The sequence below is a fragment of the Hipposideros armiger genome, unplaced genomic scaffold (genome assembly GCF_001890085.2).
Source record: "Hipposideros armiger isolate ML-2016 unplaced genomic scaffold, ASM189008v1 scaffold_1154, whole genome shotgun sequence".
Classification (NCBI taxonomy): domain Eukaryota; kingdom Metazoa; phylum Chordata; class Mammalia; order Chiroptera; family Hipposideridae; genus Hipposideros; species Hipposideros armiger.
The window spans coordinates 404282-416832 of NW_017732504.1; the positions used below are offsets into that span (position 1 = coordinate 404282).

General features: G+C 37.3%; 1 protein-coding gene across 3 annotated transcripts in view; it reads left to right on the top strand.

Moving 5' to 3' along the window:
- Positions 1-12551, top strand: part of LOC109376573 (zinc finger protein 345) — a 142806-nt gene that overhangs the window by 83810 nt on the left and 46445 nt on the right. The window contains exon 7 of one of the 3 annotated variants that reach the window (XM_019632580.1): positions 956-2072. The exons of 1 other annotated variant lie outside the window; for it this stretch is intronic. In XM_019632580.1, the coding sequence (XP_019488125.1) occupies positions 956-2072 (1117 nt within the window). Of the gene's footprint in view, positions 1-955; positions 3419-12551 lie in introns of those variants that run through there. One more of the 3 variants, XM_019632575.1, reaches the window with a different exon arrangement.

Genomic DNA, 12551 nt, shown 5'->3' on the forward strand with positions numbered 1-12551 from the left:
GGGAGAAAGTTCACTCATGACTATGTAGAGAATGAGTGGTAATGGAGATATTTGTAAGTGTAAGATATTTGGAAGGATGATCACACGTGAAGAAATCACCTTTTTCCATTTATGTATTTGATTGAGATAGTTCAGATATGCTTTTGTTTCCCATCTCTACAGGAAGTGATAAAAAAGAATTATTAGTGTAGTAAGATGTAAGAGCGAAGGCAAGGCAACATGTGCAATAACTGTTACTTAGTTATGAGAATTTAATAAACAACTACTATGTCTTATGGGTTTGTTATTCAATTGTAGTTGAAAGATTGTTTCAGCCCTTGGGGAGGTTTAAGGTAAGAAAATAAAGAATAAAAACTAAAATTAATGAATATGTACCAACAAAATTGAAAAAAATGTTAAGCAGGGAACAAGTTATTGGGACAGAAAAGAAAGGATATAAATTAAATGAGTCAGCAGGGGTGATTTTTCTGATTTTTAACATAACTAAAGGATGAAAGGAACCCAACCATGGGGAGAACCCAAGTCAGCATTCCTGGAAGATTTAATAGCCAGTGAAAAGCTCTAAGAAATGGAAAGATCGTGACATTCTAGAAGCTAAAAGGAGGCAGTTTGGTAAGGACATAGAGAGCAAAGTGGACAGTCAGTGGTTTGAAATGATATGGTAAATAAAGGCCATGTTATTCTTGGTAAGGTGTTTCTACTTTATTTTAATTGATAAAAGAAATCATTAAAAAGTTCAAGTAGAGAGTCTCAAACTTTGATCTGCATCCAAATTATCTTGTGTTATCATGGTCTTTATTCCCTTTAGTGTTCTTTAAAATACATGATTATTTTAGAGTTTTCAGCAACTGGGTTTCACCTTTTGTTTTTTTTCTATTATAAAGTTTTTATTTGCTTATTTGTTTCCTTTTTCAAGAATAAGAAAAGAGCATGCATTTATCTTGTTTTCTTTCAGATTTGGAATCCAGATATGACATTAAAAAGTTATCTCAAAAGGATATTTTTGAAATGAATTTATCTCAGTGGGAGATACTGAAAAACATTAGAAGTTATAGCCTGGAAGACTCCTTTTTCAGAAAAGATTGTGAATATAAAAAGTTTGAGGGACAAAAGGATCCTCAAAAGGGATATTTCAGGCAAGTGAAAAAAAACACCTCTGAAAAAAGGTACACTTACAGAAAATTCAAATCTCTTACTTTATATCAGAGAATTCATAATAGAGAAAAACCCTATGAATGTGGGGAATGTGGAAAGGCTTTTAGAGTACGCCAACAACTTACTTTCCATCAGAGAATTCATACTGGTGAGAAACCCTATGAATGTAAAGAATGTGGAAAAACCTTTAGACAGTGTGCCCATCTTAGTCGACATCAGAGAATTCATATTTCTGACAAACTCCTTGAATGTAAAAAATGTGGAAAAATCTTTACATGTAGCGCAGATCTTCGAGTACATCAGAGAATTCATATTGGTGAGAAGCCCTATGAATGTAAGGAATGTGGGAAGTCATTTAGAGTGCGAGGACAACTTAATCTCCATCAAAGGATTCATACTGGTGAGAAACCTTATGAATGTAAGGAATGTGGGAAGACCTTTAGACAGTATGCACACCTTACTCGACATCAAAGACTTAATATTGCTGAGAAGTGCTATGAGTGTAAAGAATGCGGGCAGGCTTTTCTGTGTAGTACAGGCCTTAGAATACATCACAAGCTTCATACTGGTGAAAAACCCTATGAATGTAAGGAATGTGGGAAGGCCTTCAGAGTGCGGCAACAACTAACACTCCATCAGAGAATTCATACTGGTGAGAAACCCTATGATTGTAAAGACTGTGGGAAGACCTTTAGTCGTGGCTATCATCTAACTCTCCACCAGAGAATTCATACCGGTGAGAAACCTTATGAATGTAAAGAATGTCAGAAGTTTTTTCGTCGTTACTCAGAACTTATTTCACATCAGGGTATTCACATTGGAGAGAAACCCTATGATTGTAAGGAATGTGGGAAAGCATTTAGACTGTTCTCACAACTTACTCAACACCAGAGTATTCATTTTGGTGAAAAACCTTATAAATGTAAGGAATGTGAGAAGACTTTTAGACTGCTCTCACAACTTACTCAACATCAGAGTATTCATACTGGTGAGAAACCCTATGACTGTAAGGAATGTGGAAAGGCCTTTAGACTTCATTCATCACTCATTCAACATCAGAGAATTCATTCTGGTGAGAAACCATACAATTGTAAGGAATGTAAGAAGGCCTTTCGCCAACACTCACACCTTACTTACCATCAGCGAATTCATAATATAACTAAATAATTATCAGAAAGCGTTTTATGAATTTTGTGTTAAGGAGCATTGAAAAATAAATTCTAGAGAAAAAGTTTTTGAATGTAGGGATCCCTTTTACTTCATGTTCACAACTGACAAGATTTTATTTAAAAGAAAGAATATGTTCATGAACATGTAGAAGCCTTTCATCACCATTTAAACCATGTTAAACTTTAGAAAATTCATTCTAGAAAGAAATTCTCTTAAAGACTAAATGTGGAAAAGCTTTTGATTTTACCTGTTATCACCTCTATTCATAGTATACCTATGTATACTGGCTCATTCTGAAAATTGGTAAGTAAAAGGAAAGAAAAGTCATTTAGCCTGTATTTTCTGTATGAACTAGATTGCAGGTCACTAGAAGTTGATGAGATAAAGTTCTTTAGTAGAGAATTTTGCAACACATAATGAAATTATGGAACTAGGCAAGATTCACAGAGTTTAAGAACAAAAGATGAAAGGTTGAACTTCATAGTGAACAGATCAGGTTGACATCTGAATCCACTGATTAATTTTAACCTCGTCAAAAATAGGGCAAAACATTTTGTTCTCCTAATGAGGTAAAAAACGGCACACATCTTGCCAAAAAAACTATTGAACCTGAATCTAATTAAGCATCCAGATCTAACTACCAGTTTAGAGAAAATGCAGGGAATAGAACAAATTTCATGGTGCAAAAAGAAGCAATTAGATCTAAAATGTGGGTAATTCTACAAGAGGAATGACCTGGCTTCTCAACCAATAAAATAGCACTGAAAAAAAGGCAAGTAGAACTCACATATTAAAGTCTTAAGAGATGTATGAATCAATGATATGAAGCAGTGGTTCTTATTTAGATCACAAGTTGAGAAAAACTTAAAACATTTTTATAACAATTGGGAAAAGGGGAATGTTGGCAGTATTAGATAATATTAAGAAATTAAGTTTTTGTTAAGTGGTAATAGTGTTGTGGTTATGTAAAAATCTGTTAAAGACAAGTTATGAAGTTTATATACATAAGGTGATATGTCTGGAATTTCCTTTAAAATGTTCATGGAGGGGCTAGTCAAGTGGCTCAGTTGGTTAAGAGCTCACTCAAGAACATAAACTCTGAGCAACAGGGTTGTTGGTTCGATTCCCGGCCCAAGCTGAGCTGCCAACAGGTGGCAGGATGGCTCAGCTAAAAAAGAAAAAAGAAAAAGAAAACAATGCTCATGGAAAAGAAAAAGATGGATAACAAGTTTGTCAAAATAATGTTATGATGAGTCTGTCTTGGATACATGGTGTTTGTTTATTTGGCTTTTGCTATTTTCTCTACTTATGTCTTTTAAATTTTCCATAATGTTCTTTTAAAGATAAAAGTATGAAATAACCAGTTTGAAATGAATTATTTCTTTAAAATGCCTACATACCAAAACGTGTTGCCAAAGCCCTAACGCTGAGATATTAAATATGCTATAATATATTTGGGAAATTAAGAATGAGGGTCCAGATTTTATCTGGTTCACCTGTTGCTATATCTGTTACAGTGCGTGCCCTATAGTACTTCACATATTTAAAGAACAAATTAAAAAAGCAATTACCACTAAATTTGGAGATTAATGGAATAGACCTGCATTGTCTAATAAGACAGCTGCTAGCAACATGTTGAGCACTCGAAATTGAGCTATTGAAAACTGAAGTGTGGCTAGTTCAAATTAAAATGGTGTTAAGTGTAAAATGCACGAAGTTTCGAAGACTTAGTTCTGAAAAAAAGAAGGTAATGTATTAATTTCTCACAGCATTTCTGTGCTGTGATTGGGAAGCAGTGGATTGCATCATTACATAATAGAGAACCCAATTTAAGTGTGTTTCTGCTTCCAAGTAGCACGTTTGCATACTGAGGTCTTGGTTCTACTCTGGGTTTTTTTTTTCTTCTTCATAAAAGATGGCTTGTGTTTACAGCTGAGTAGTTTTCTCAGACTGATTTTAGCCTGTAGACATTTTGGGATCCAAAGGCCCTTTTTCACTTTGTACTGTTTCTGTATTGTTCAAGTTTGCAGTGCTTCAAGTAATAACAATCCTCTTAAAAACTGTATTTTCTACAAATTTTATTAGGGTTTACTCAATTAAACACAAGTTCAACAGGTTCTTCTCTGTTTTGGGTTCCCTATGAAGCTGCTATGGGAAAAGAACCTTAAAGTTCTTAGAAGCCTTGCTGTTTCACAGAAAGGATAAAAGTTGGCTTCATGTTTACCCAGAGACTGCATTTTTATGACAGAACCATATATTTCATTCCCCCCCTCCCATCACCACCAGGCCCTTTATAACTTTGAGGCCCTTTTGCTACCTGGAAACACTGTCATGGAACCCTCTATATTTCCTTGAAATTCTACTTGAAATATGTTCCAGTTGATACAATGAATATATAATGTGATTTTTCTTTTTTACCCTGTTAATATGGTGGATTACCTTCATGGATTTTCAAATACTGATTAAGCCTTATAGCACTGGCATAAAATTTGTTTGTAGTATATACAGTTGACCCTGAACAACATGGGAGTTAGGGGTGCTGATCCCCTATTAGTTGAAAATCTGTGTATAACTTTTTACACCCCCCCCCAAACTTTACTGATAGCTTACTGTTGACTGGAAGCCTTACTGATAACATAAGAAACTGACTAACAGATTATTTATATTATATATATTACATTCTGTATTACAATAAATGAGCTAGAGAAAAGAAATTGCTTTAAGAAATCATAAGGAAGAGAAAAATGCATATACAGTACTGAACTGTATTTAGTGATACCATAGGTTTGCATTGTCTGTTTGCAAGATGAGTTGTCTGTCAGTACCTACATATTGTCTTATAGGATTCAAAACACCATAGATGTTATACATATTATTAACACTAGACATCAAAAATGAAAAGATGTGAAAAAATTCATTTGTTTACAGGTGTAACAATTCATGCATTAATTTTAAAAAAGAAGCAGCAATATGATTACTTTGTGGTAGCATAGCCTATACACAAATGAATAAAAAAATGTTTATGGCATACACCTTTACGGTCATTTATAATACTGGAAATGTTACATTTTTTTAAAAAACTACTTATCTGTAGTGATAGGCTGATACATAGTTTCTCCAACTTTGAGAGACATACTGTATGGTAATGTAATTCTTAGAAAGAAAAGTTATAAAACAGAAAGCTAACAATTTTATATTAAATATCACTCACCTTTTGCCTATGTTAGGATAGGCTATCCACTTTGAGTCTTTCACACGACATTCTACACGATGCATACTTAGGCAACGATGACACAGAAATGTCTCATACAGTTACTAGATTTTCACATAAAGACGCACAACAGATTATTTACTATTAAGTGGAAGTAGATTATCGTAAAGGTCTTCATCCTTGTCTTCATGTTGAGTGGGCTAAAGAGGAGGAAAAGAAGGTGTTGCTCTCGACTCCGGTGGCAGAAGTGAAAGGAGAGGCAGAACACTCGGTGTAACTTAATAAAATTATGTTGTAATTTCTGTCTGACTTTCTTTTACATTTCTCTGAAAATGTTTCTATATGAAACCAGTCCTTCCACCATTTGCTTTAGTTTCAGTGTCCATATATGATAGAAGGGTCCATGTCATAAAAAAAGTCAAAAGCAGTGTTGAATAATTGGAACTCTTCTGCCAAATTGTCTAATGCCAATTTGTTTTCAGGCACTGCTAAGTCTTCCTCAGCATCTGGTGCTGGTTCTCCAGCACTCATCTCCATCAAGTCATCTTTTGTTAATCCCTCCGATGTGTCTATTAGCACTTGAATTTCTCCAACACCCATACCTTGAAACACTTCACCCACCCCCCCACTTTTTTTTTTTCTGCTACTCAAACTCTCATGATTTCTTTGATTGGCTCTGTTGTAAACCCTGTGAAGTCATGCACAACACCTGGATGCAGCAAGAATTCATTGTTTCAAGTTTGATAGCTTTCATGGCTTATAACAAGGATGGCATTTTCAGTGGTGCAGTCATTCCAGACTTTCATGATGTTCTATTGGGGTTCTTCAGTGTTGATAACCCTTCCCATAGAGTACCATGTGTAATGAGCCTTAAAGTTCTTTTTGACCTGATCTAGAGGTCAAATTAGAGATGTTTTTGGGGGGGCAAAGCAGAACACTCTGATGCCTTTGGTATTGAACTAATGGGGTTCTGGGTGGCCAGGGGCATTGCCCAATAATATCAAAAGAATTTTAAAAGGCAGTCCCTTAATGGTAGGGTACTTCTTGACTTCAGGGACAAAGCATTAATGGAACCAATCCACAAAAGGTTCTCATTGTCCAGGCTCTCTTGTACAACCGAAAGACTGGCAACTGGTGTTTATCTTACCCTTCAAGGCTTAGGAGTTAGCAGCTTTACAGACAAGGGTAGTCCTGAGCTTAAACCCAATGGCATTTGCACAAAACTGTTAGCCCATTCCCTTCCTGCCTTAAGTCCTAGTGCTTCTCTTCCTTACTAAAAAAATTTTTTGTGTGTCCCCCCCCCCCCCCCCCCACAAGAATAGAATATTTTCATGTGCATTAAAGCAGATATCCTTTCTCAATGATTTTTTAATACTGTCTGAGAATTTGTCTGCTGCCTCTTTCTTGTTTGGTAGAAGCTGTTTCTGTTATCTCAACAGTTTTTAAGCCAAATTAATAAACCATCCTTTGCTGGCATTAACTTATCCAGCTTTAGATCTTTCACCTTCCTTTTGCTTTAAGTTGTCATATGACGTCACACAATTAAGTTTGCGAACTCATCCTAGAAAAAGTGCTGCATATCTCATTGCTGAATATCATTACAGTCACCTTCGAAGTACCTCCCCTTGGGAAGCTATGCACCAATGCCAGCACCTAGTCCACCCTTCAAAGCAATTTTGGAACTTTTTCTGGAATGGCCATCAGAGCTGTCATTGTATTACCCTTGATGTCCTGAATGTCATCAAAGTGTCTTACTTTCAATATTTCCTTTATCTTTGGGTAAAGAAAAGTCATTGGGGGCCAGATCAGGTGATTAGAGAGGGTGTTCCAACTCATTTGTTTACTGGCTAAAAACTCCGTCACAGGGCCATGTGAGCTGGTGCATTGTGATGCAAGAGCTATGAATTGATGGTGAAAAGTTCAGGCTGTTTTCATCTAACTTTGTCACTCAGTCTTTTCAGCACTTCCAAGTAGTAAAGTTGGTTAACTGTTTGTCCAGTTGGAACAAAATCAATGAATAATCCCTCTGATATCAAAGGTTAGCAAAATTGTTACAACAAGTTTGTGAACTTGTCAGACCTCATAATGACGTTGCTTTTTCTTAAATCTAATATAGATTTTTTTGAATCTATATTAGAGTCTATAGGTATGCCTTTCTTATACCAATCCTGCACCCACATAAAAGCTCCATTTTCAATAAGAGATGAAGAGGTATTTTGCAAAAAGTGTAAGGTTTTGGTGCTTGGTGGCATAGCTACAACAATAGCTCCAATAATTTCCTCTTCTTTTACAGTGGTCCTTACCCTGTATTCATTTATTTTGAAATGTTGGGCAACTGCAACTATGGACCTCAGTCTATGATATGTATCAAGCAATTCAACTTTATGTTGTAATGTCATGACTTTGCTTTTTGGAAGCACTTCCAGCATCACTTTGTAGGGTCCCATGGAGTTATTCAAGGTTTACAGTATTGCACTAACATGAAAAATACACAAGAACTGCAAGAGCACTTTTACTGCTATATTCAATTTATGAACTGCTCATTCAGATTAGCATCACATGGCATTTTAAATGGATACAACGCTTGAGCTCACAACAGCAACAGGAGGTGGCTATGAAATTATTACAGTAGTATAGTATGTACTACAGTTAATTTTATGCATTTATGATTTAATACTGCATCTTAACATTTGTTTACATTTCTCTCCACTGCAAATGGCACCAGGTGTAGTATGTAAGTGTGTGTAAGTTTCGATAAATTTTAACTTAAAAATAGGTTTCTGTATATTTTATGGTAGTAAACTATCAAATAAACTAGTAACTACATATATTTTATGTATTCATGACAAACTTAACTTTTTCTTAAATTTTTTTGATATTTCTAGGCTACATGACTAGCCTGTGAATTTTTTAAATTGCCACAAATCTCTAAAAAATTTTCCAATATATTGAAAAAAATCCATGTATAAGTGGACTTGCACAGTTCAAAACCATTTTGTTCAAGGGTCAACTGTACCTTTAAAAAATATATTGCTGGATTTGCTGTGGTTGCTATGATTTGCTAATCTGTTAAGAATGTTTGCATCTATATTTATGAAAGATACTGGTCTGTAGTTTTCTTCTACTGTCTTTGTCTCTTTTTGGTATCAGGATGAAGGTGACCACATAAAATGAATTTGGAAGTATTGCCTCTTTAATTTCCGGAAGAGGTAGTGTATAATTGGTGTTAATTATTCTTTAAGTGTTTTGTAAAATTCTCCAGTGAGACCATTAGGCCTTGCAATGGACTGAATGTTTTTCCTCAAAATTCAAGTGGGGGGCATCCTACCCCCCAACATGATGATATTAGGAGGTGGGTCCCCTTGGAGGTAATTAGGTCTTGAGGGCGGAGACCTCCCGAATGGGATTAGTGCCCTTACAAAAAGGACCCCAGAGAGCTCTCTCACCCTCTTCTGCCATGTGAGGATACAACAAGAAGATGGTAAACTTTCATCTGGAAGAGGGTTCTCACCAGAAACCTTCCATGCTGGCACCCTGCTGTTGGACTCCCAGCCTCCAGAACTGTGAGAAATAAATTTCTGTTGTTTATAAACCACCCAATCCATGGTACCCTGGACTAGCACCCTGAACTGGATAAGACAGAACTTGGAACCAGAAGTGGGGTGCTAATGTAACATATCTAAAATGTGGAAGTGGCTTTGGAACTGAATAATGGATAAAGGCTGGAAGAGTTTTGAGATGCATGCTAAAAATATGGATGTTGAGGGTAATTCTGGTGATTTCTCAGAAAGAAAAGAGATGAAGAGAAAACCTCAGTCATCTTAGAGAATAAGTAATTGTGGACAGAATGTTGATAGAAATATGGATGGTAAAGGCCATTTTGAGGAAGTCTCAGATGGAAATGAGGAACATGTCATTGGAAACTGGAGGAAAGGTATTTCTTGTTATCAAGTGGCAAAGAACTTGGTTGAATTGTGTTAGTGTTCTAGTGTTTTGTGGAAAGTAGCAATGGAATTGAAGGTGTGGCTTGGCTTCTGGCTGATTATAATAAAATGCAAGAAAAGAGAAATGACTTAAAGATGGAATTTTTGAAGCAGAACTTAAAGATTTGGAAAAAGTCTCCGCTAAATAAACAGTGAAAATACTGTGAAAGTGAAGGCATTAATTGGGAAAGAAAGGGATCCCATTGTTGGTACAGGGACATGTGGGAAGACCCTTTTGAAGCTGGGGACATTGGGCTCCTAAATGCTGATGTGTCTTACCAGTGGAAGCAGCCTTTCCAACTCTGAGAGTGGCATCCCCAGCCTCAGTGGTTTGGCCTCTCCACCCATAGTGGTTTTGGCATTTTCACCTCTATCTGAGGAAATAAACCCTGCGTTGCTTGAAACTGTAAGAGGCGATGGCTATGCAAGATAATGCTGATTCTCCTCAGACACAAGTCCCCCATCCCTCTGATTCTAGACTTACAACTAGACTCAACTCCCAGCAAGCTTCTAAAGGTGAGGTCCAAAGTTTGATCCAATAGAAGGTGTGCTACACTCCAAAAGAACTACTTGGGTTTTATAATTTATGCAGACAAATCTGGAGTACAAGTATGGGAATGGATATTAAGGATTTTGGATAATGGTGAAGGAACATGATCAGAAATTTGGTGATAATGAAATCTGGGGAAGAGAGAAGATTTAATCTCTGAAAGGGAAAAAAAAGAAAAAAGAAGATATTTGTGTCCCCTATGAATAATCACTAAAGGGTGACCTCAGCAAAGGAGGATTTTAATAAGTGGATAGGATGGCCCATTCTGTGGATAACAGCTTCTTTCCCTAGCCAAACCTGTTGTCATCCAATGAGATTATGAACAGTGTGGCTCAGCAGTGTGTACTTCCACTGACCTGTCAATGGCCATTGCTGAGTGCTCAATATACCTGCAGCAGAGACCAACACTGAACCCCCCCCATATGGTACCATTCCCTGGGGTGTTCAGCCAGCTACCTGGCAGGATAATTTATAGGACCACTTCCATCATGTAAGGGGCAGCATTTTGTCTTTACTAGAATAGAAACTTACTCTTGGTATGGATTTGCCTTCCCTGCATGCAATGCTTCTGCCACAACTACCATCCATAGACTTACAGAATGCCTCATCCACTGTCATGGTATTTCACACTGCATTGCTTCTGCTCAAGTAACTCACTTCACAGCAAAATAAGTGCAGCAGTGGCTCCATGCTCACGGAATTCACTGGTCTTACCGTGTTCCCCACTATCCTGAATCAGTTGGTTTGACAGAATGGTGGAATGACCTTTTGAAGACACAGTTACAGCATCAACTAGGTGACAGTACATTGAAGGCTGAGGGAAGATTCTCTAGAAGTCTGTATATGCTCTGAATCGCCATCCAATAAAGTTGATTCTCCAATAACCATGGATACAGGAGTCAAAGGGTGGTGTGAAATAATAGAAAAATACATATGTTATATACTTGTATATATTTTATATAATGTATTTATATGTCTCTGGCCCCATTTCCTGGCACAGAGCTCCTAAAACCCTTGTAATTCCCTAAGTTATAAAAACACTAGGAGCATCTCTTGTTCTAATATTTTGTGTTTGATCTGGTTCCTGATACAGGGCTCTTGAAGCCCTTGTAATTTCCTGAGTGATAAAAATTGTCTTTTGTTCTACTGAGGCAACTCTGAATGGGGTCTTGGGTGGCTCCTGGATGAGGGATACTCACCACAAGGACCAAGCCATGAAAGGAAATGGTATTTTCAGCACCAGGACCGCTCCCACCACCACCTTCTCTTGAGAAAGGAGACGGACTGGAAACGGGATTAATAATCCATCAGGCCTATATGATGAAGCCTCCATAAAAATCCCAAATGTACAAGGTTTAGAGAGCTTTCAGGTTGGTAAACACATCCACATTGGGAGGGTGATGCACCCCAACTCCACAAGAACAGAAGCTCCTGTGCTCATGACCTTCCCAGACCTCACCCTATGTATCTCTTCATCTGACTGTCTGTTTCCTTTATCATGTCCTTTAATAAACGTAAATGTAGGTGTTTCTCTGAGTTCTGTGAGCCGCTCTGGCAAATTAATTGAACCTGAGGAGGGAGTCATGGGAACCTCTAATATGTAGCCAAAATGGACAGAAGTTGTTGGTAACCTGAAGACCTCTACTTGCCATTGGCATCTAAAGTGGGGAACCATCTTGTGAAACTGAGCCCTTAACATATGGTATCTGAAACTATATCCAGGCAGATAGTCTTAGAATTGAGTTAAATTGTAGGATGGCCAGTTGGTGTAGCAGAGAATTGCTTGTGGGAGGGGACCCCATACATTTGGTGACCAGAAGTGTCAGAAGTGAGGTATTCTTTATAAGTAGTAAAGGAGACACATAGGGAAGAAATACAGTAGGGAAGAACTGTAGGTTTTCCTTGACAGTTGGAAATGGAAATGGTACAACTATTGGTACAACTAAGGGGAACTATTACCCTCAGTGACCCACTAGCAAAATTTTTCCTTGCTGTTCCCATGACTTTATGCTCTGCTGGCCTAGAGGTCTTAGTTCCAGAGGGAGAAATGCTTCCACCAGAAGTCACAATAATTATCCCAGTGAACTGGAAATTAAGACTGTCACCCAGCCACTTTGGTCTCCTCAGGCCTCTAAATCTATAGGTAAAGAAGAGAGTTTCAGTGTTAGCTTGATTAATCTTGACTTCTAGGGGGGAAATTGGACTACTGCTCCATAATGGAGGTAAGGAAGTATACGTCTGGAATACAGGAGATTCCTAGGACGTCTCTTAGTATTACCATGGCCCTGTGATTAAGGTCAATGGAAAACCACAATCCAATCTAGGCAGGACTACTAATGACCCAGGCCCTTCAGGAATGAAAGTTTGTGTCACTCCACCAGGTTAAGAACCACGATCACGGGAACAGTTAAAGAAATGAAGACTGTAATTGTCATGAGTATTCCTCATTTTGTTATGAACATATTTGTGTTTATCGTTGTAT